The sequence below is a fragment of the Phyllostomus discolor genome, chromosome 13 (genome assembly GCF_004126475.2).
Source record: "Phyllostomus discolor isolate MPI-MPIP mPhyDis1 chromosome 13, mPhyDis1.pri.v3, whole genome shotgun sequence".
Taxonomy (NCBI): Eukaryota; Metazoa; Chordata; class Mammalia; order Chiroptera; family Phyllostomidae; genus Phyllostomus; species Phyllostomus discolor.
Window position 1 is genome coordinate 13,886,644 of NC_040915.2, and position 25,090 is coordinate 13,911,733.

A 25,090-nucleotide genomic window follows, 5' to 3' on the forward strand; every position below is an offset into this window, starting at 1 on the left:
AAATACTTCACATTTAGGTATAACTTTAACAGTGACAGTCTCTCAGTTGAACTGGTATATTGTAAATACTTTGCTGTTGCAGCTTGTGCAATGCACCAGCAATGACTATGTGTGATTCCTTTGGTGCCCTCCTATGGCCACCAGCAATACTGCCCATTTTATTTCACTCATTTCATTAGGTTGTAGGAGTAATTTTAATAATATCTAAGTTTCCTATTATGGTATCACTATAAGACACTTCTCTATTTCTTAAAAAAACAAAATTTTGAAAAATCTTTCCTTTTTCATCATGAGAACTCCTTATAAAGGTTGGGTAACTTGAATTCTGAACTTATATAATTTGTGCTACTTAGTAAGTAGGCCTTATCCCTGTTCCTGAAAATTGCTCTCAGGTGGTCCTGTGACTGTGTGACTCTGCAATGATCTGATATAGGCAGAAATACTTTGTGTGCAAGGGATATGCAACTTTCATTCCTTATGCCTTCATTTAGTTCTGCTAATTTGGAATTCATGAATGTCTAGGGCTACACACATTAGTGATATTTGGATACCTGGAAATTGTAGCAATAGCTTGAGGGCTATCCCTGAATTCAACTTAAGAAGGAGGGTTTCAGTTTCTAGATGCTTTCGTCTTCATGGGAGGTCATGGAGTCGTGGCGCAGTACACAGGGTAAATAAGAATGTGATATGATATGACCAGCTGGCATGGAGAGAAGAGGAAGTAACAAATGAATATTGGGAAATAAATCACATCTAGGAGAGATTATATACAATACTGAAGCTTTAAAATATAATTTGGAAATATCCATTGGCCTCAAACTGTGTCAAACATATTTGGATGGTGTACTAGGAATACATTCCAGAATCAGAAAGATACATATTTTAAATGACTAGGAGAGCAATATATGCAATAATAGCACATGGAAAATATAATTTTGTTTTAATGAGTAATGGGTTGCTTTTAGGAAATATTATTCCCAGTTAAATAAATTATTGTACAACCATATGGTGGGCTACTACACAACTAAAAAATAAATGGAAACCCTCTTTATGTACTGACATGAAACGATCTTCAAGATATAAAGAATGAACAAAGAAGGCTGAAGAGCATGGTGTACATATATATACTTCTATATATGTATAAAAGTAGGGGTGAACATTTATAAAATTCTACTTCACTATACAAAACCTCTCTCTGAAATAGTACACACAAAAAAAGGGAAAAGAATTTCTTCTGGGATAAATGTGTTGCTGAAAGCAGAGAGGAAAAGTCTATAGGATATTCTGAACTATGTGAATATATACCTATTTAAAAACAAATAAATACAACTCCAAAAGAGAGAAAAACATTCTTTGCAAAACATCTGCAAGCTATTGGAGCAATTTCACGGGAAAACCTCTGGGCGTCGCTGCAGGTCAAAAGAAGAACCAGAGACTGTCTGAGACGCATTTGGGAGCCTTTCAGAGGGTAACTTCCTGCTCAAGCCAACCGCTCGGGAGAGGCCGATACAGATTTGGTTACAGAAAACAAAAGCAGAAAAACTACCCCTACCCTGGATTTTGCCACCCACGCAGCGGAGCAGTAGCAGAGGGAGACAGAAGATGAGGCTGAGCGCAGGGAGAAGCAGCCCAGCGCGGTGGCGGCAGGTATTGTTGCCCTTTCTGCTGTCTTTGTTCCGCGGAGCTCTCCCGGACCAAATCCGCTATTCAGTTCCCGAGGAGCTGGCCAAGAACTCGGTGGTAGGTAACCTCGCCAAGGATCTGGGGCTCAGTGTCCGGGACTTACCTGTCCGGAAGCTGCGGGTTAGCTCGGAGAAGAAATATTTCACTGTAGACCCTGACAGCGGGGACTTACTTGTGAGCGACAGAATAGACCGAGAACAGATTTGCGGGAAGAAGCCTGTGTGTATTCTGGATTTGGATGCTGTCGCTGAAAAACCGCTAAATATTTTCCAAGTAGCAGTAGTCGTGCAGGATATAAATGACAACATTCCATTGTTCAAACAGAGGAAAGTTGATTTAAAAATTGTGGAATCCACTAAGCCGGGTAAGACTTTTCCACTAGATCCAGCCCTGGATTTTGATGCTGGTCCTAATTCACTGCAAAGATACCAACTTAATGACAATGAGTACTTTGATCTCGTGGAGAAACAGACTCCGGATGGACATAAATATCCTGAGTTGATTCTGAAACATTCCCTGGACAGAGAGGAGCAGAATTTTCATCAACTGATCCTAACAGCTGTGGATGGTGGAGACCCACCCCAAAGTGGCACCACCCAGATCCAAATTCAAGTCACCGATGCCAACGATAACCCCCCAGTGTTCAGCCAGGACGTGTATAGGGTCAGCCTGCTGGAGGGCGTGCCCCCAGGCTTCTCTGTGCTTACAGTGACAGCCACAGACCAGGACGAGGGCATTAATTCAGAGGTCACCTACTCCTTTCACAATGTGGATGAACAAGTGGAGCGATTTTTTAACTTAGATAAAAGAACAGGAGAAATCACGACAAAGGATAATTTTGATTTCGAAATTGCTAATAGTTACACTCTAGGTATAGAAGCGAAAGATCCCGGAGATCTAGCAGGCCACTGCAGTATCCAAGTGGAAATTCTCGATGAGAACGATTGTGAACCTGAAGTGACTGTAACCTCAGTTTTTACTCCACTTCCAGAGGATTCACCACCAGGAACAGTGATTGCCTTGATAAAAATAAGAGATAGGGACTCTGGAGAAAATGGAGAAGTTTACTGCAGAATATTGGAAAAGACAGAGTTTACATTGAAATCTTACTCAAAGAACTATTACAAGCTGGTGACCGATGGGGCTCTAGACCGAGAGCGGACTCCGGAATACAACGTCACCATCACAGCCACAGACAAAGGAAAGCCGCCCCTCTCCTCCAGCACCACCATCACTCTGCATATCTCCGACGTTAATGACAACGCCCCGGTTTTCCAACAGTCCGCCTACCTGGTTCACGTGCCAGAAAACAACCCGCCAGGGGCCTCCATTGCTCAGGTCAGCGCCTCCGACCCTGACCTGGGACCCAATGGCCTCATCTCCTACTCCATCGTGGCCAGCGACCTGGAGCCACAGGCGCTGTCGTCCTACGTGTCGGTGAACCCGCAGAGTGGCGTGGTGTTTGCCCAACGCGCCTTCGACCACGAGCAGCTACGCGCCTTCCAGTTGACGCTGCAGGCCCTTGACCAGGGCTCGCCAGCGCTCAGCGCCAATGTCAGCCTGCGGATGTTGGTGACCGACCGCAACGACAACGCACCAAGGGTGCTTTACCCTGCGCTGGGGCCCGACGGCTCTGCGCTCTTCGACACAGTGCCGCGCGCCGCGCAGCCCGGCTACCTGGTCACCAAGGTGGTGGCGGTGGACGCAGACTCGGGACATAATGCCTGGCTATCCTACCACGTGCTGCAGGCCAGCGAGCCTGGACTGTTCAGCCTGGGGCTGCGCACGGGCGAGGTGCGCACAGCGCGTGCTTTGGGCGACAGGGACTCGGCCCGCCAGCGCCTGCTGGTCTCTGTACGAGACGGGGGACAGCCGCCTCTCTCAGCCACTGCCACGCTGCTGCTGGTCTTCGCTGACAGCCTACAAGAGGCCCTGCCGGACCTCAGCGAACGTCCCACACCCTCTGACCCCCAGGCTGAGTTGCAGTTTTATCTGGTGGTGGCCTTGGCCTTGATCTCGGTGCTCTTCCTCCTGGCGGTGATTCTGGCGGTGGCCCTGCGCCTGCGACGCTCCTCCAGTGCTGCTACTTGGGGCTGCTTTCAGCCTGGTCTCAGTTCCAAGTCTGCACCTGGGGTTCTTCCCAATTACAGTGAGGGGACTTTGCCCTATTCCTACAACCTGTGCGTTGCTTCACAGTCAGCTAAGACAGAGTTTAATATTCTCAACGTGACCCCGGCAGTGGCTCCCCTTCAGGATCTCCTCTGTGAAGATGCCTCTTGGGTACCAAATACAAATCATGGCGATGGTGAGGGCCTATTTGATTCAAATACGGGTTTAAAGGTGAGTTTAACTTTTTTTCATTTGGGTTTCAGTGTTTCTTAATAGATCATTTATCTGGGGTAGGAGTCTCCATTTCATATTTAATTGTCTTGTGGGTTGAATTGAGGAAGTCTTCTGCCCTAATTATCTTAATCTTATCTAATCAAATCTTGATGCAGTTTTCTGCCTAATGTGTGAGATTTATGTGTTTATAATTACAAGGCTTTACTACATGAGATACTTCTTTCCTCATCTTTACAACCCTTCCCTCTGAAGGTTTATTTATATCACATTCAGGGATTTTATTTCTCAAATTTTTGTTTCACTGCCTCTTTAAATCATAGTACTTCAGAATAAAGAGAACTTCCCATCTTACTAGTTTGGGGAAACTGGGAAGGAAACAAAGAAAGGAAGAATTTTCTCCAATGTCATGGTTGTCGACAGCAGAGCATGGGTAGGACTGACTTGAACACCAGCCTTCTAAGTGTCTTTACAAGCTAAGTGCCTTTCTAGATCTATTTTAAAAGGATGGGCAAAGTTTGAGGTCTGCAGTGTCCGCTATTAAGAATGTATTTAATAATGTGAGAAATCTTTCTCTCTCATGCATAGTAGCAAATTACTCTTGTGAAAATTGTACATTGAGAAAATTTTTGAAACCCATGCTCACATTCTGTACTTAACACTTTATTTTTCAAATTTTCTATTTATAGATATAGAATATTTTCATTTTCTTCAATGTCCTATGAACATATCACTAAGTAAAATTATTTCCTCTCACTTAATGCACTCTCTGAAATGTTCTTTTTTTGGTAGTCATGAGGTTGCTCTTTTTCTGCTACCATCTAAAGGTGATAACATTAAATATCTGCCTCAATATAGAAAGTCCACTGGCTGTTCACTGTTAAGTTATGGATATGTTTTTCTCTGTGGGTGATGAACTAAAGCCCTTTCCTCTGCAGTCACTATATGGATTCCCCCCCAAGAGTCTGTCACTGTATAATGTCTAACTCCAATTTAGACATGTTAATAAGAAAATATAAATAATGCATAGCTAACCCAACTCAAGCGCTCAGTCTAATATAGTATAGCTGCAATATTTCTAGTGTGGAAAACTTTCTCAAAGATCTCACAACCAACAAAGTGGGCCCTTAATTCTTTCTGCATATGACAACTAATACAATTTAAATGAATTAGTAGGCCTTTTTGCAAAGGTGCATTGAGAGCTAGACTTCTCTTGTTTCCTTGGCATTCTTATATACAAATGGGCATGTTGTCATAAATATATCCTAACAGAAAGATGAAATCTTAAACCTACAAAAGTAAGAATTACAAGGTTCTAATTTAATGGACTCAATATAGGTAAGAAGCAAATAAGGGACAAAAGTTCAATGGCATATTAAATAAAACTTTTCTAAAGAAGTCAAAAGAATCTAATAATTGATCTCAGGGGTTTGTGGAAGTCTTGCTATTTCAGAATGAAATCTTAATTAAATGTAAACAATGCCACACAGTAATACATGAAGGTTATGGCTAAATTATTAGAAAGAAAATATAATTAAACACTTACGAAATAAAAACAGAATTGGTGTAGTAACTGGATAGGACTCTGAGCGTCGCTGTTCACCAAAGTGGGGAAGACGCTGCTGATGCAACCCGACGCTGCTCCTTCCGCACTAAACACAGCACAGACCAGACAAGTTCCAGGGAGAAGCCTTCTACCCGCGTCCCTCTCCCGTGTCCAACAAGGAATATGTACCCTTTAACTTTAAAGAAATAAGGAAACAGCAGGCTGGAACCAGGACTAAGAGAAAGCTGGTCAGAGAGAAGGCAATGGCGGATCCATTGAGGGGCTGGGGCCGCAGGGAGCTGCTCCTGCTCTTTCTGTTCTTGGGGACGCAGCCGGGAGCCAGGGCCGGGCAGATCCGCTACTCAGTGAGGGAGGAACTGGACAAAGGCTCCTACGTGGGCAACATCTCCAAGGATCTCGGGCTGGAGCCTCAGGAACTGGCGGAGCGCGGAGTCCGGATCATCTCGAGAGGTAGGACGCAGCTTTTTGCTCTAAACCTGGGAAGTGGCACCTTGGTCACTGCGGGCAGGATAGACCGGGAGGAGCTCTGCTCTCAGACCGCGCGGTGTTTGGTGAGTTTTAACATCTTGGTTGAGAATAAAATGAAAATCTATGGAGTGGAAGTAGAAATCATCGATATTAATGATAACTTCCCACGTTTCCGGGATGAGGAAGTAAAAGTAAAAGTTAATGAAAATGCAGCTACAGGGACTCGGTTAGTGCTTCCCTTCGCTAGAGATGCGGATGTGGGTGTGAACTCCCTCCAGAGTTACCAGCTCAGCTCCAATATACACTTCTCTCTGGATGAGAAAAGTGGAAGTGATGGACAGAAATATCCAGAGCTGGTACTGGAACAGCCCTTGGATCGAGAGAAAGTGGCTGTTCACAACCTCCTCCTCACAGCTCTAGATGGCGGAGACCCCGTACTCTCTAGCACTACGCACATCTGTGTGATGGTCCTCGATGCAAACGATAACGCGCCCCAATTCACTCGATCAGAGTACAGAGTGAGTGTTCTGGAGAACGTACCTGTGGGCACTCGGCTGCTCACAATAACCGCCACGGATCCAGATGAGGGAATAAATGGAAAATTGACCTACTCTTTTCGCAATGAAGAAGACAAAATTTCACAGACTTTCCATCTTGATTCCATCCTGGGTGAAATTTCAACAGTGCAATCACTGGATTATGAGGAATCCAGATTCTACCTCATGGAAGTGGTAGCTCAGGATGGAGGTGCTCTTCTTGCCAGTGCTAAGGTGGTGGTCACAGTACAGGATGTGAATGACAATGTCCCGGAAATGATCCTCACTTCTCTCACCAGTTCAGTCTCTGAAGATTGTCTTCCTGGAACTGTAATTGCTCTGTTTAGCGTACATGATGGTGATTCTGGAGAGAATGGAGAGATTGCATGTTCTATCTCCAGGAACTTGCCCTTTAAATTGGAAAAGTCAGTAGATAATTACTATCACTTACTGACGACGAGAGCTCTGGACAGAGAAGAGATCTCAGATTATAACATCACAATAACTGTCATTGACCGAGGAAATCCACCCCTGTCTACAGAAAACCACATCTCCCTGAAAGTGGCAGACATCAATGACAATCCTCCCATCTTCCCTCATACCTCATATTCCACCTACATCCCAGAAAACAATCCCAGAGGCATCTCAATCTTCTCTGTGAATGCCCATGACCCTGACAGTGGCCACAATGCCCAGGTCACTTATTCTCTGGCAAAGGACATGTTTCAGGGAATACCTCTCTCCTCCTATGTCTCCATAAACTCTGACACTGGAGTTCTGTTTGCACTGGGCTCTTTTGACTATGAGCAAGTTAGAGACCTGCAGCTGTGGGTGACAGCCAGAGACAGTGGAGATCCTCCACTTAGCAGTAATGTGTCACTGAGCCTGTTCATCTTGGACCAGAATGACAATACTCCTGAAATCCTGTACCCTACACTACCCACTGATGGTTCCACTGGTGTAGAACTGGCACCCCGCTCTGCAGAACCTGGCTACCTGGTGACCAAGGTCGTGGCAGTGGACAGAGACTCAGGCCAGAATGCCTGGCTGTCCTACCGCCTGCTCAAGGCCAGTGAACCAGGGCTCTTTGTGGTGGGGCTGCACACAGGTGAGGTGCGCACTGCGCGCACCCTGCTGGACAGAGATGCACTCAAGCAGAGCCTGGTGGTGGCTGTTCAGGACCACGGCCAGCCCCCTCTCTCAGCCACTGTCACGCTCACGGTGGCTGTAGCTGACAGCATCCCAGACGTTCTGGAAGAGCTGGGCAGCCTGGAGCCCTCCGCCAATCCTGATGACTCCAGCCTCACACTGTACCTAGTGGTGGCAGTGACTGTAGTCTCCTGCGTCTTCCTCGCCTTTGTCATTGTGCTGCTGGCACTCAGGCTGAGGCGCTGGCATAAGTCACATCTGCTCCAGGCTTCAGGAGGGGGGTTGGTGGGTGTTCCCGCCTCACACTTTGTGGGTGTGGACGGGGTGCGGGCGTTCCTGCAGACCTATTCCCATGAGGTCTCCCTCACTGCGGACTCGCGGAAGAGTCACCTGATCTTCCCGCAGCCCAACTATGCTGACACGCTCATCAGCCAGGAGAGCTGTGAGAAAAGCGAGCCTCTTTTGATATCTGAGAAGAAAAATGCAAACGAAGAACTAGACGTTGTTCAGGTGAGTTTCTTTTTTCAATAGGAATGCTTTGAGCATTGTGCTTATTTGTTTTCTCAATTATTTTTCTTTCACATTCAATTTAATTATATAAATCATAAATCATTATTTGCTTCATTTAGAGGCTAGTTTAATTTGAGAACTCATACATTCTCCATTTATTTTCTAATTATATTTTGGATATAGTGTCTTATTGTTTCAATATGTGGAGATTTTAGAAAATCTAGCTGATGTCTATAGACTTAAATGAAATAAGTACTTTATTATTTTTTAAACAAGAACTTTAAAAGTAGTAAAACATAATCACTTTGCCCAAACACTTTCTTACACTCAAAACAGTTATTATCTTAACATTTGAGTTGTTTGATTATTCTAAATTGTTAGATATAATGTTTTATTTTGAATATTTGCCTAAACATGAACACCAGATATGTTTTAGGAAGTATATCTGCTGCTTGCATAAGGAAATAATTTACGTACTTAGATAAATCACTGGAAGAATACAGAAAAGTTTTGCATGAAGAATATCAGAAAAATAGATTAAATTTATATTGATGATAATGTCTGTGGCATTCTGATATCTGGAAAGTTTGGATTAAGCCTTGAAATTATTAGAATGTGTATTAGTTGAGAGAAGAAATCAGTGAGGAGCCTTAGAATTGTGCTTTATTCTGTAGTGCAGTTTAAAACCTCAGAAGATTTAGATACTGCTGCACTCATTGAATTCAAATATGCCACACACCTGGCACCTTCTGGTTACAGGTAACCCTTTCACTTTTCAGAATCAACAGATACCTGAATGTTTGTATACAATTCTGCTGTATTTAAAAAGTCTAAGATTTGTGTTTGGAAAATTAATTAAACTTTAAAATGGTTTCAAATTTTAGTCCTGGCTGGTGTGGTTCAGTGAGTTGAGTGCCGGCCTTCAAACCAAAGGGTCACTGGTTTATTCTTAGAGCACATGCCTAGGTTGCAGGCCACGTGCTCAGCTGGGGGCACACAAGAGGCAACCACACATTGGTGTTTCTCTCCCTTTCTCCCACCCTTCCCCTCTCTCTAAAAATAAAAAATATATATATTCTTAATTGTAAAAGAATAAAGTGGTTTCAAATTTTAAAACTCATTTCCCAGGGGCTGTGCTTATCTTAAATTAATAGATATTTCTTAACAAAATTGTTCATCTATGGGTCTTAAATTTCTTGAGTATATGCTGTGTATACTTTACACAATAAAATGCTTGACTCACATACTGAGTGTATATATTGTATTATATATACTCTATTCTCTTTTAAATGTTTGAATCTTGAGTTGCATACATGTTCTGAAAAGATAGCTTTCCTGTACTAATTTAAATGTTCACAGTGTTGGAAAGGCACTTGTCAGTCATGTTTTAGAACAAAGTCATGCATCAGTAGTGTTTTTAATGTTGGAATAGAGATACCAATGAGTTTCTGTCTAGAGTCCTGAATACAATAAGCAGTTTAAGGTGCTCTAATACTATTCCACTATGAGTTCAATATCACTACACTCCTGTCAAACTTTAGGATGACAATATGTTATGTAAGTTTAAAACACAATTTGGTATAAACAAAGTTAAAAATAAATAAAACAATTGCTTTGTGATGATTTCTAGGGTGGAAATGGAACAGAAACTATAAGACATCTATCAGAAATGTGGAAATTCGCATGCCTGTTGATAAGGAAAGAGTGTCAATAACAAAGCACTAGACTGATCAGATTATGACCTGTGGACCAAGGAAAGCTGGGTGGCATAGATTACCCTCTTTGGGATATATAATCATAAGGACTTATACTTGATCCCCATAATCCAAATAACTCACCACTGTTAAGCTACTTGAGAAGAAACAATGCAATTAAAAATTATTGCAATGTATTGTGGGAAAATAAAATGAGTAGAATAACTTTTAAGTGATAGTCACTTAATTAAAAGTAGACACTTGGAAACTAAGGAAAATGAGTATCACCCCGGCTGGTGTAGCTCAGTGGATTGAGTGCAGGCTGCAAACCAAAGTGTCGCAGGTTCGATTCCCAGTCAGGGTACATGCCTGGATTGCAGGCCATGATCCCCAGCAACTGCACATTGATGTTTCTCTCTCTCTCTATCTCCTTCCCTTCCCTCTCTAAAAATAAATAAATAAAATCTAAAAAAAGAAAAAATCTAAAAAAAAGGAAAATGAGTATCTTGCTCCCTACCATACTTCTATTTTGTAAGAACAAACAACTTCCTTGATGCCTATCAATTATTTGGAGAAGAATACAATAAATATAAGATAGAAGAAAGTGAAGCATAGGATAAAACTAAAACCTATGAGATTTATTACTTTTATGCATTAAAATAGAGTGGAATAACAATACGCATCAAATTTTTTAAGAATTTACATATTACACCTTCTGTCACCACCAAAACTTTCATTTGTATTATTTTCCATATATTATTTTATTTGGTACTCAATTCTACTAAGGCAAGCAGGGAAGATGTTATTACGATCATTTTATGGCAATGGAAACTAAAAGCACAACTATGCCAATAAATATCTTCAGCAAGGTATCCCTGCTCTTTGACGAGTAAAACTCACTTGATTTGAGTGAGTAAAGTTCACATTCAAAGAAATGACAGCCAGACATAAGATATAGTAAATATTTTAAATGTTATATCCTTGTAAAATGGATACAAAAAGTATCTGTATCAGACACAGTGGAATTGTCTTGTAGGAGGCTTCGTATTTGGAGCATATTTAGTAATCACTACTGCAGTTCTGCAGTCGAGACGCAGGGTGTCGCTGTCGGCTAGTACTAAGGGAAGTGCCGGCTGCTTCTGATGCAAAGGAACCGCCATCAAACTGCAGAACCGGGAGAACCGCGCACTTTCTCTCCGGCTCTCTGCAGAGGAGAGATCTATCAAAGGATCTGCTTGCCAAGACAAATCAAGGAATCGCTATTGCTCAGAGAATTCTTCGGATCGTTTGCGATCGCTGTTCTTCGGAATCAGTAAGGCAAAGGTTCAGAAAAGGGAATGGGAAACCTCTGCGGACCTCAGGGCCGGGCAGGGTGGAGGAGAATGCCTTTCTTCCTGCTGCTGCCTTTGTTCTGCCCGGCGCTATCCGAGCCGATCCGCTACACTATTCCGGAGGAGCTGGCCAGGGGCTCCCTAGTGGGGAACCTCGCCAAGGATCTGGGGCTTGGCATTCGAGATTTGCCTACTCGGAACCTGCGGGTTAGCGCTGAGAAGAAATTCTTTACAGTGAGCAGGGAGAATGGGGACTTACTTGTGAGCGACCGTATAGACCGTGAGCAGATTTGTGGCAAAAAGTCAACGTGTGTTCTGGAATTCGAAATGGTTGCTGAAAAGCCTTTGAACTTTTTTCATATAACTGTGGTAATTCAGGATGTCAACGACAACTCACCGACCTTCAGCCGAAATATCACTGAACTGGAAATTAGTGAGCTGGCCCTAACTGGAGCCACCTTTGTCTTAGAATCCGCACAAGACTCAGATGTAGGAGTCAATTCTCTGCAGCAGTACTACCTCAGCCCTGACCCACACTTCTCTTTGAACCAGAAAGAGAACCCTGATGGCAGTAGGTACCCAGAACTGGTGGTGAAGGCTCCCCTCGACAGGGAAGAGAAGTCCTGCCACTACCTGGTCCTCACCGCTGTGGATGGGGGTGAGCCTGCCAGGAGCTGCACTACCCAGATCAGGGTGGTTGTGGTGGATGCAAACGATAACCCCCCAGTGTTCACACAGGACGTGTACAGGGGCGGCATTCCAGAGAACCTGCCAGTGGGCTCCTCTGTGCTAAGAGTGACAGCCACTGACTTGGATGAGGGCGTCAATGCTGAGATCACCTATGCTTTCATCAACATTGGTAAAGCAGTGAGACAACTGTTCAAGTTGAACAGTAAAACAGGAGAACTCTTCATTGGCGGAGAACTGGACTTTGAAGAGAGAGAGCAGTACATAATTGGGGTAGAAGCAAAGGATGGTGGACATCACACAGCACATTGTAAAATACAAATAGATATTTTGGATGAAAATGACAATGCTCCTGAGATAACCCTGGATTCTGAGTCTACACTTGTACAAGAAGATGTAGAGCGAGGGACTGTGGTTGCCCTGATCAAAACACATGACCTGGATTCTGGATTTAATGGGGAAACTCTGTGCCAACTAAGTCGAAGTTTCCCCTTTAAAATAGTTCAAGACACAAAAAACACATACAAGCTGGTAACAGATGGAGCCCTAGATCGAGAGCAGACTCCAGAATACAACATTACCATCACAGCCACCGACAAAGGCAAACCTCCCCTCTCCTCCAACAGAAGTGTCACCTTGAAGGTAGCTGATGTCAATGACAATGCTCCAGTTTTCCAACAGTCCACCTACCTGGTCCATGTGGCAGAAAACAACCCGCCTGGTGCCTCCATTGCTCAGGTCAGAGCCTCCGACCCCGACCTGGGACCCAACGGCCAAGTCTCCTACTCCATCGTGGCCAGTGACCTGGAGCCACAGGCTCTGTCGTCCTACGTGTCAGTGAACCCACAGAGCGGCGTGGTGTTTGCGCAGCGCGCCTTCGACCACGAGCAGCTGCGCGCCTTCCAGCTGACGCTGCAGGCTCACGATCAGGGCTCACCCACGCTCAGCACCAACGTCAGCCTGCGGGTGTTGGTGACCGACCGCAACGACAGCCCGCCAAGGGTGCTTTACCCAGCGCTGGGGCCCGACGGCTCTGCGCTCTTCGACACAGTGCCGCGCGCCGCGCAGCCGGGCTACCTGGTCACCAAGGTGGTGGCGGTGGACGCCGACTCGGGACACAATGCCTGGCTATCCTACCACGTGCTGCAGGCCAGCGAGCCTGGACTGTTCAGCCTGGGGCTGCGCACGGGGGAGGTGCGCACAGCGCGTGCTTTGGGTGAAAGGGACGCTGTCCGTCAGCGCCTGCTGGTCGCTGTGCGCGATGGGGGACAGCCGCCTCTCTCGGCCACTGCCACGCTGCACCTGGTCTTCGCTGACAACTTGCAGGATGTACTGCCAGACCTCAGCGAACGTCCTGCACCTTCTGACCCCCAGGCTGAGCTGCAGTTTTATCTGGTGATGGCCTTGGCCTTTATCTCGGTGCTCTTCCTCCTGGCGGTGATTCTGGCGGTGGCGCTGAGCCTGCGACGCTCCTCCAGCCCCGCTGCTTGGAGTTGCTTTCGAACTGGTGGTGTCTGCTCCAAGACTGGAGCTGGGATTTCCCCCAACTACTGCGAATGGACTTTGCCCTATTCCTACAATCTGTGTGCTGCCTCACACTCCTCAAAAACTGAGTTTAAATTTCTCGATATAAACCCTGATAATGCTCCACCACAAGACCTTCTATGTAATGAAGCCTCTGGGTTTGAAAGTACCAGCGGTGACAATCCCAAAATGACTTCTGATTCAGTCCATTTGCAACAGGTGAGTTACTTCAAAATCCTTTCCTCCCATGAGTATGATTAGGTTTCTGTTCATTACTTTAGAGGTAAAATGTATATGGGCTAAATATATCCTGATTTTGTGTTTCATTGATTTGGGGAGGCCGTGCAATGGGCGTGTTAGAAATTCTTTGTTCACTTATCTGTGTTGCAGTTGATCTTTTATGCAAAGTCATCTTGTGATGGTCTTGAAATTTTTTATTAATCCTAAAGTAATATATCCTGAAACATTTTAATACTTTGGTACCTCATACTCTCATTGTGAGACACATTATCTATATATAAAATTAAAAGTAAATCTAGACAATTAAGTGGTTTTCTTAGTTTCAATGCTGTCAACCCTAAATTGTGTTCTATATACGATACAAATATATTTGCATTATATAGCTCATATGTTTAACTACACGTGCTTGTTTTAAAAAGAACAAACAGATACTGGCTAAATTAGGGACGTTCTAATCTATGAGTTAATGAAAATAGATAATGAAATGTAAAAATGACAATACTTAACTGACACTAAGTGGTTCAAATATGTTTGTGATGGTGCCCTTATTGAAAGTGGGATAAACTAAGGCATGGTGGGGTGTGACAATTCAAGATTTACAGAAAAGTGTAATATTTCTATTCTTCAAGGCTGTAAGAGATAGTGCCACAAAAAAGAACAGTGAAGTTTAGAGAACAGATACAATTATTTAAAAATAGGGTCTTTTATTTTTCCAAATGCTTCTCATTCTTGGGGAGAGAAATTTTATGAGTGTTATCTCTGCAGAGTTAGCAGAATTAAAATCCTCTGTGTGATGATTTCACAAAACGTTTCACAAAACGTTGTAGTACTAAGTTAGGACTCTAAGCGTCGCTGTTCACTAACCTGGGTAAGCAAAGCAAAGAGTACGGGAGTCATATCCTCCAAGCACAGAGCAGATCAGACACAAAAGCTCTGCAGCTGCGTAAAAATTCTGACCTAAAACGCTTCGCATCTGATTTCTGCTTGTTTATGGACTTTAAACTGTAATTCTGAGAAGCCGGAGAGTGATGTGGCCCCCTACTCATAATACTTCCCGCAGAGAAGTCCGTAAGGAGCCAGTAATGGCGCTGCAGAGGCGCCGGTGCCACAGTGGATTAGTCCTGATTTTTATGCTGCAGGGGACGCTGTGGGGGGTCCGGGCGCAGGCCGGGCCAATCCACTACTCTATTCCTGAGGAACTTGACAGAGGCTCCTTTGTGGGCAACATCACCAACGATCTCAGGCTGAAGCCTCAGGAACTGGTGGAGCACGGAGTTCGCATCGTCTTCAGAGGTAGGACGCCCCTCTTTGCTCTGAATCCCCAAAGCGGCAGCTTGGTCACTGCGGGCAGAATAGACAGGGAAGAGCTCTGCGATCAAAGCCCACGGTGTGTGGTGAGTTTTAATATCCTTGTTGAGGACAAACTGAATCTTTATCCTGTAGAAGTGGAAATAGTGGACATTAATGATAATGCACCCCGATTCTTAAGGGAAGAAATGGAAGTGAAAATTCTCGAGAATGCAGCCCCATCCTCTCGTTTTCCACTAATGGAGGTCTCTGACCCGGATGTGGGAATGAACTCTCTTCAGGGCTTCAAGCTCAGCGGGGATAGTCACTTCTCAGTGGATGTACCAAGTGAAGCCCCTGGGCCCAAATACCCAGAGCTGGTGCTGGAACATGCTCTGGACCGGGAGAGAGAGTCCATTCACCATTTGGTTCTTACTGCAATGGATGGCGGTGACCCTGTCCGCTCAGGTGTGGCGCGAATTGTGGTGACTGTCCTAGATGCCAATGACAATGCTCCCATGTTTACTCAGCCTGTCTATCTTGTGAGTGTTCCTGAAAATCTGCCGGTAGGCACGCCAGTGTTGTCAGTAAATGCCACCGACCAGGATGAAGGAGTCCACGCTGAAATAACATACTCCTTTGTAAGGATAACAGAAAAGATCTCAAAACTTTTCTCTTTGAATGTGTTCACTGGAGAAATATCAACTTCTGCAAATCTAGACTACGAGGACTCCAGTTTTTATGAGCTAGATGTTCAAGCCCGGGATCGGGCAGGCCTACAAGACAGAGCAAAAGTCTTAATAACCATCTTGGATGTGAATGATAATGTACCAGAAGTAGTAGTCACATTTGGAAGCAAGTCGATTGCTGAGAGTATGCCTCCAGGAACAGTAATTGCTCTTTTTCAAGTATATGATCGTGACTCTGGAATGAATGGCCAGGTAACATGTTCCATCTCAAGAAGTCTGCCATTTGAGCTGGAAAAATTAGTTGACAATTATTATAGATTAGTGACCAGTACAGTTCTAGATCGAGAACAGGTATCCATGTACAACATCACCGTGACAGCCGCAGACAAAGGAGTGCCGCCTCTTTCTACAGAAACATTCATCTCCCTAAATGTAGCAGACACCAATGACAACCCACCTTCCTTTCCCCACTCCTCCTACTCTGTCTATGTTCCTGAGAACAACCCCAGAGGGGCCTCCATATTCTCTGTGAATGCTCACGACCCTGACAGCAATGAGAATGCCCACATCACCTACTCCCTGGAGGAAGACACTATCCATGGCGCACCTCTGTCCTCCTATGTCTCCATCAACTCTGACACTGGTGTCCTGTATGCATTGCACTCCTTCGACTATGAGCACTTCCATGACTTGCAGTTGAGAGTGACTGCACATGACAGTGGGGACCCACCACTCAGCAGCAACGTGTCACTGAGTCTGTTCGTGCTGGACCAGAATGACAATGCTCCAGAGATCCTGTACCCTGCCATCCCCACAGATGGTTCCACGGGCGTGGAGCTGGCACCCCGCTCTGCAGAACCTGGCTACCTGGTGGCCAAAGTGGTGGCAGTAGACCGAGACTCAGGCCAGAATGCCTGGCTGTCCTACCGCCTGCTCAAGGCCAGTGAGCCAGGGCTCTTTGTGGTGGGGCTGCACACAGGTGAGGTGCGCACTGCGCGTGCCCTGCTGGACAGAGATGCCCTCAAGCAGAGCCTGGTGGTGGCTGTTCAGGACCATGGCCAGCCCCCTCTCTCGGCCACTGTCACACTCACGGTGGCCGTGGCTGACAGCATCCCAGACGTTCTGGAAGAGCTGGGCAGCCTGGAGGTCCCACACAACTCTGATGCTTCAGGCCTCACGCTGTACCTGGTGGTGGCGGTGGCCGCTGTCTCTTGCATCTTTCTTGCCTTTGTCATCATGCTGCTGGTGCTCAGACTGTGGCGCTGGCAAAAGTCACGCCAGCTGCAGGCTTCTGAAGGCGGGTTAATGGGCGTGCCTGCCTCTCACTTTGTGGGCATGGACGGGGTGCAGGCTTTCCTGCAGACCTATTCCCATGAGGTCTCCCTCACTGCGGACTCCCGGAAGAGTCACCTGATCTTCCCCCAGCCCAACTATGCTGACATGCTCATCAGCCAGGAGAGCTGTGAAAAAAGTGAGCCTCTTTTGATTCAGGAAGATTCAGGGTTTTGTAAAGAGGAAGACTCCTTTACTCAGGTGAGATTATTGTTTTTATTGGTTTTATTTGAATAAGAAATTTAAAAATTCTCTTTGATTAGTGCTTAGTTTTCTCAGTGTTTTGCAGTGAATCATAATTTTGAGAAGATTTTTGACAATAAGGTTATATTAAATCTTGGTTTTCTCAAATTTTACCAAAATAATTTTACATATATCCTAGACTTTATTTATTTGTTTGTTTGTTTGTTTGTTTGTTTTTACTTTTCTACTCTTGGCAAGCTCTTTATGCCTGTGGTTACATACATCTCATTTCTTAGGGGTATTTTTCCCATTATGTGACATTTCCGAGATTTTTGTCTTTAACCCTCACTAGAGGACACGCTTAGAGAGGGGGAGGGAGGGAGAGAAACATGGATTGGTTCCTTCTCGTGTGTGCCCCCATCCTGATGGGAGGGGTGCTGGGGGTACCCATCACCTAGTCCTGTGCCCTGACAAAAGTTGAACCAAGACCTTTCAGTTTACTGGACAATGCTCCAACCAACTGAGCTACACTAGCCAGGGGTCTGAGATTATTTTTCTAACATGAAAAAAACTGAATTACAGTCTCAAAGATCAATATCTTGGTTACCCCCTTCTGCCTCTTTTACTTAATAGCAAGCATTTTTTAAAATTATGGAGATCTGTAAAAGATATTTTCTCTTTTACTACTTCTGAATCAAACATTATTTATATAAAAGATTGAAGTAATTAGGAAGACATAATCACTGGTGTTGGAAGACCTGAATAATATCCCTGGAACTGTCTGTTACTCATCTTGGGCTGGTCACAATATGTATAGCTCTTAAACTAAAATAAATTTAAAAAGAGTTGTCTTGTTTACCTCACAGAAATTATGGGGAAATAAAATATAAAAAGTTGCCTAAAAGTTTATCAAACTATAAATCAGTATAGTGAACAAATATTTGTTGACCTCACCATTGTTATAACTACTCAATTGCTAACAAATAAATATATGTGTCTGATGCTGTATGCCTACTACAATACCTTCTGCAATCTGTGTGCTTGGCAGTATTTAAAAATTAAAATTAAACTTTAAAATATGCTCACTAGTGTCTACTTATAGGATGTATCTCTAAAAATAGAGAAGTGACTAGTGAATGGAAGAATGAAGACTTACTAGTGTCCAAGTAAGGATTTAAACAATTAGCATACTTAAGCCAGATAAAATAAGGCTCTGTCATGTAGAAACTCTATTCAAATATTTAAGGAAAGGAGGGTTGTCATTTGAAAAGAATAACTAATCTAATACATTGTGGCCCAAAGGTGTCATTGAAACTATGGCTTGATGAATAGGCAAATAAAAAAGCAAAGTTTTGAGATGTTGAAGTTGTTTTATCAGAAAATGGATTGCTAAGGAGGTAAGAGATTCTATTATTGGCACTCTTCAAAGGTAAGTTGATGGCCATGGAATTAATAGAATACTAGGATAATATAATTTGATAAGTTGTTGAACTACATGATAGTCAAGTTCTGTTCCAGTTATGGGCTGGAGTATTTATGATCTGATATATAATCAATTGGTCACTTGTGCATCTAAAATAAACAATTTCATATGTGAAGTAAACAATTGAGAAGATACTTTGAAAATTAGTGAGAACCTCTTCTGTAACCTGAAATTGTCAGTCTTCATAAAGACTGATTTAGTTAATGTCTTTAAATTATCTTCTAAGGGTAATATATGTTTTTTCAAATCAATATTGTGGTCATTACATTTCAGCAGTTGTAGAATTATTTATTTCAAGAATTCAAATCTATATGACTAGCCAAGAGACTCTAGCTATACACATTGTCTAATCTGATTTGCTTGGACATTTTTTATATAATTCTTTGATTATTTTAATCACAATTTAATAGTAAATGATAATTTTAGAGAACCTGAATCTTGGGTTTTGGTCAAGGGAATCAAATGGCCTTTCATACAAATATCATTATTTATGTCATACATTCTGAAAGTGTAAGTGTTATTTGATTATATCACCAGTTCTGGATGATTTAAAGTACCATATTTTGCCATGTATAATGCACTTTTTTGCCTAAATTTTTTAGGGAAAATAAAGATGTGCATTATATATGGGTATGATGATTACATGCCATGGGTATAATAATTCTGTGTATAATGTGCACAAAACATGACATTGTTTTTTGCACATATAAAAAACATGCACATGTAAAGGTGCGCATTACCTACAGCAATATATGGTGCATCCTGAACCTTCATGTTATAAGCAATGCCCACAAACTAGTTCCATGGATAATATAGTGGTTTATTTTTTCTCTGCACACTAACTGGGACAGTAGTCTGGTTTCTTTTATTCTCTTACCTGAGTCATCTGTGACCATTTTGTTTAAACAAAATATTTTACTGACAGAAAAACTATCAGATTCTACTCTCACAATGGGAAATCATTCATGTGGACTGACCAAGTGTTAAATCCTGGCAACCATGTAATTTGCTAAGTTCTGACTAAATGAAGCTCTTTGACCTATGTCCATTACAGGTTATATGAATAAGATAGGCAGTCTGAGATTTTGAGCATATACTAAATTTTGAAGCATCGGGGAAAAAATATACCAAATAAATGGGCTATTTTATCATCTGTGAAAAACACCAGTTTCTGATCAAACTTCTGTTGAATTGCCAATTATCAGAGAGGAAGGAGTAAAATGTCAGAGGCAATCATTGGAAAATACCTATACCTGCCTGAGAATGACAACTTAAACATAAGTCAATATAAGTGGTTCTTCAATTTAAAAAGATGTTCTGCCCTGGCTGGCATAGCTCAGTGGATGGAGCGCGGGCTGGGAACCAAAGTGTCCCAGGTTCGATTCCCAGCCAGGGTACATGCCTGGGTTGCAGGCCATAACCCCCAGCAACCGCACATTGATGTGTGTGTGTGTGTGTGTGTCTCTCTCTCTCTCTCTCTCTCTCTTTCCCCCTCCCTCTCTCCCTTCCCTCTCTAAAAATAAATAAATAAAATCTTTAAAAAAAAAGTTCTATAAAGAAAGGGGAGAAGATAACTTAATGCCTGGGAAGTCAAATAAATCTTCCATATAATTTTTTAATGCAAGGAAACAAATGAAGGCCAAAATTCTGCCCCCAAACTTCATCAATAATAACATACTCCCTTTAAAACTATAAAATTCTAAAAGTAAAACTATAAAATCTTTTAACTAGACAGCAGGCTTATATGTAAGCATATTGTGGTGCTCTAGTAAAGATCCTTAATATTTAATTTTAGGTTGTAAAATAACTTAGAAAACTTGATACTGGAGATAGTGCAGCCATTTACTCCCTGAAACATGCTTTATGTTCAGAGTATGTCTATAATCTCATTTGTCTAGATATTTATTTATTTAACTCCAAGAAATGTGCCCAAAGTAATGTTATTTGAGACTTTTAAGAAATAATAGAATAAGAGACAAATATATGATGACACTATGAGTTTTGAAGTATCAGATACAAAGAGATCATGGCATTGGGAGACATAATATCCAGACATGAAAGTTTTGTTTGCAAATGTCTGCAAGTACTCGTGATCTTTGATGACCATATATTTTGCTTACATGAGCAAGAATTTCAAAATTGCTACTAAACAAACAATGTATAACTCTTGTTTATGGAATTAACCTGTAATACTCATATTGGTCCCCTTAATCAAAAAGTTCTTTCATCTACTTGGTGAAAACAAACATGACTATTAGTTATTTTAACAGAATGAAACAGCATTTCATTCAAAGTATTCCCTATATTTTGGAGCAATGCCATCAGAGAACACCAACTAGGCTAATCATTTTCAATGTTACCTTTGGTCCCTTCTTCTGGCGCTGCTGGCTGCCCCCCTGGGGCAAACACAATTTACAAACCAGGGCTGTCTTGCTACATCTTCATTCCAAAACACCTTTTTCTTCCTGCAACTATGTGGAAGGAAGATTTATTTAATTCCTGCCAGATAAAAGTAGCCTCAGATCAATCAACAGTTGAGTTTCACTTAATTAACATCAGTGTAGAAATGAGTACTTTTAAGGATCCTCTCAGGGCAGTCCCACTTGTATGCTCAAAGGCTGTCTGCCTAGAGACACATTTTTCTTCAATTATTCTAGAATAAGGTAGGATGATTATTTGAATTGCATGATGAAAAAAAAGCAGTCAAACCCACTGTCTTATGAATCAACAACCAATAGAAGCTCTGCTTATTTTGGCCTTCTGCACAAAATGTGTTGCTTCTTTTTTTAAAAAAATTTTATTTCTTTATTTTTAGGGAGGGGCGGGAGAGAGAGAGAGAGAGAGAGAGAGAGAGAGAGAGAGAGAGAGAGAGAGAGAGAGACATCAATGTGTGGTTGCTGGGGGTTATGGCCTGCAACCCAAGAATGTACCCTGGCTGGGAATCGAACCTGGGACACTTTGGTTCCCAGCCCGCACTCAATCCACTGAGCTACGCCAGCCAGGGCAATGTGCTGCTTCTATAGCTGATTGTTGCCACTTGGATTCTCGTCTCTAACAGTACTTTTTGAGCATAAAACAGCAACTAAGGCCAACAGTGATTCCTCTTTTTTCTCAAAAGACTGGGAGTGAAGATATCCATATTCTAACATTGGTTCTACTATTACATAGTCCAGGACAAGGCAATTCCCTCTCATTTTTAAAATCATAAAAATGAATGTATTAGACTAAACCATCTCCAAAGTTCCATCCAATCTAAACTTTATTGAATTATCTCTTCACATTTTAAAGAAAATTTTTGACTCTCTGAGTTTTACGTGGTGGTGTCTAGAGCACAGTGATATTCAATAGCATTGAATTAATTTATTTTACTTCAATGTAAACATTTTCTATGTAACACTTATCTTACGTATACACACACCATTTAAAAATAAATCATGCTTTTTAAACCCGTAATGGCTGCGTGTAATGAAATGTGAAGCAGTGCCCAAGAGTCATTTCAAAGTTGCAATGCAAGCCAAAGAATTTTGAAAAAACAAAAGGATTAATAAACACAAGTGAACATTGTTACATCAATCCACAGTTTCTTAAAATTGATTTTTAAATGATGGAGCAGATATATGGATTAAAGAAATATAAACGGAAGAATTTTGAAGAATAAAACAACTTTTCTGAAAAATCAGTTACTGGTATTTTGCTTCAATATGGTGCAGTAACATAGTAAGGACTCTGAGCGCCGCTGTTCACCAACCAGGAGAAAAAGATACGCCGGAACTACAGAGTTTTACAACACAAAGAAACGCCAGGCTGAGAAAAACTCTTCCAAGAGGCACCAAACGCAGACCTCTATTCTACTGGATTTGGGGTTCCTTTTCCGAATACAGAGGCTCCACATCGACACACCAGCACCCAGAAACACAGCAGGCGGTAGTCCAGCGTCTAATGATCTGCAGGACAGCAATGGCAGATCCAAAGAGGGGCCGGGATTATAGAGGATTCATCCTGCTCTCCATCCTCCTGGGGACCCAGAGCGAAGCGTGGGCAGGACACATTCTCTATTCTGTGCTGGAGGAGACAGACACAGGGTCTTTTGTGGGTAATATCGCCAAGAGTCTGGGGCTGGAGGCCCAGGAGCTCGCGGAACGCGGAGTCCGAATCGTCTCCAGAGGTAGGACGCAGCTTTTCTCTCTGAATAAGCGGAGCGGCAGCTTGGTCACCGCGGGCAGGATAGACCGGGAGGAGCTCTGCGCTCAGAGTGCGCGGTGTCTGGTGAGCTTTAATATCCTGATGGAAGATAAAATGAATCTCTACCCTATAGAAGTGGAAATAATGGATATTAATGACAATGCTCCTAGGTTCTTGACCAAAGAAATGAATGTTAAAATAATGGAGAATACAGCTCCTGGGGTGCGGTTTCCGTTAAAAGAGGCTAGGGATCCAGATGTGGGTACAAATTCCCTCCAGAGCTATCAGCTCAACCCCAATCGCCACTTCTCCCTGGCTGTGCAAACTGGAGATGACGGAACTAAGTATCCGGAATTAGTGCTGGAGCAAGTGCTGGACCGGGAGGAAGAGGTGGTTCACCACCTTCTCCTCACAGCCTCTGACGGTGGTGACCCACCCTTATCTGGCACAGCCCGCATCCAAGTAGTGGTGGTGGATGTGAATGACCACGCACCAGTCTTCTCTTTGCCCCTGTACCAAGTAACTGTCCCCGAGAACGTGCCAGTGGGCACAAGACTGCTCACAGTAAGTGCTGTTGACCTAGATGAGGGAGTCAATGGGGAAGTGACTTACTCTTTTTGGAAAATTACTCCAAAAATTCTACAGATATTCCAGCTGAACTCCCATACAGGAGAATTATCAACTTTAGAAGGCCTAGATTATGAAGAATCCAGCTACTATGAAATGGAAGTTCAGGCTCAGGATGGTCCTGGTAGTATGACAAGGGCTAAAGTACTGATCACCATTTTAGATATGAATGACAATGCCCCAGAAGTGACTATAACATCTGTAAGCAGCTCAATCCCTGAAAACACGCCTCCTGGAACAGTAATTGCTCTTTTCTACCTTCAAGACCGAGACTCTGGGAAGAATGGTGAGGTGACCTGCACTATTTCAGAAAATCTGCCTTTTAAGTTAGAAAGATCAATAGACAACTATTATAGATTGGTGACAGAAAAAAACCTAGACCGAGAAATACTCTCTGAATACAACATCACATTGACAACCACAGACAGTGGAACCCCACCCTTGTCCACAGAAACTCACATCTCACTAAGGGTGGCAGACACCAATGACAACCCACCTTCCTTTCCCCACTCCTCCTACTCTGTCTATGTTCCTGAGAACAACCCCAGAGGGGCCTCCATATTCTCTGTGAATGCTCACGACCCTGACAGCAATGAGAATGCCCACATCACCTACTCCCTGGAGGAAGACACTATCCATAGCGCACCTCTGTCCTCCTATGTCTCCATCAACTCTGACACTGGTGTCCTGTATGCATTGCACTCCTTCGACTATGAGCACTTCCATGACTTGCAGTTGAGAGTGACTGCACATGACAGTGGGGACCCACCACTCAGCAGCAACGTGTCACTGAGTCTGTTCGTGCTGGACCAGAATGACAATGCTCCAGAGATCCTGTACCCTGCCATCCCCACAGATGGTTCCACGGGCGTGGAGCTGGCACCCCGCTCTGCAGAACCTGGCTACCTGGTGACCAAAGTGGTGGCAGTAGACCGAGACTCAGGCCAGAATGCCTGGCTGTCCTACCGCCTGCTCAAGGCCAGTGAACCAGGGCTGTTTGTGGTGGGGCTGCACACCGGTGAGGTGCGCACTGCGCGTGCCCTGCTGGACAGAGATGCCCTCAAGCAGAGCCTGGTGGTGGCTGTTCAGGACCATGGCCAGCCCCCTCTCTCGGCCACTGTCACACTCACGGTGGCCGTGGCTGACAGCATCCCAGACGTTCTGGAAGAGCTGGGCAGCCTAGAGGTCCCACACAACTCTGATGCTTCAGGCCTCACGCTGTACCTGGTAGTGGCGGTGGCCGCTGTCTCTTGCATCTTTCTTGCCTTTGTCTTGGTGCTGCTGGCGCTCAGACTGCGGCGCTGGTCCACCTCGCGCCTGCTCCAGGCTTCTGAAGGTGGGTTAATGGGCGTGCCTGCCTCTCACTTTGTGGGCGTGGACGGGGTGCGGGCTTTCCTGCAGACCTATTCCCATGAGGTCTCCCTCACTGCGGACTCCCGGAAGAGTCACCTGATCTTCCCGCAGCCCAACTATGCTGACACGCTCATCAGCCAAGAGAGCTGTGAGAAAATAGATCCCATGTCAACACCCATAGATTTTCATGAATGTAATCATGAAGCCCAAAGCATTCAGGTGAGT

General features: G+C 43.7%; 2 protein-coding genes across 9 annotated transcripts in view; both read left to right on the forward strand.

The window, feature by feature from the left end:
- The window catches only part of LOC114509216 (protocadherin gamma-C4), a 140,286-nt gene that overhangs the window by 17,858 nt on the left and 97,338 nt on the right, over positions 1–25,090 (forward strand). The window contains exon 1 of one of the 8 annotated variants that reach the window (XM_028527434.2): positions 1,136–4,023. The exons of 4 other annotated variants lie outside the window; for them this stretch is intronic. In XM_028527434.2, the coding sequence (XP_028383235.1) occupies positions 1,603–4,023 (2,421 nt within the window). In that variant the 5' untranslated portion in view covers positions 1,136–1,602. Of the gene's footprint in view, positions 1–1,135; positions 4,024–10,691; positions 13,709–14,134; positions 17,239–21,725; positions 25,085–25,090 lie in introns of those variants that run through there. 3 more of the 8 variants (XM_028527441.2, XM_028527429.2, XM_028527426.2) reach the window with 3 other exon arrangements.
- LOC118498064 (protocadherin gamma-A5-like) lies at positions 4,036–9,171 on the forward strand. Its single transcript, XM_036014912.1, has one exon. It carries the CDS (start codon positions 5,833–5,835, stop codon positions 8,272–8,274), a length of 2,442 nt encoding a protein of 813 aa, XP_035870805.1. The 5' UTR covers positions 4,036–5,832; the 3' UTR covers positions 8,275–9,171.

Excerpts from the sequence above, each read along its gene's own strand:
- LOC118498064 (XM_036014912.1), top strand. The coding sequence starts at position 5,833 with ATGGCGGATCCATTGAGGGGCTGGGGCCGCAGGGAGCTGCTCCTGCTC.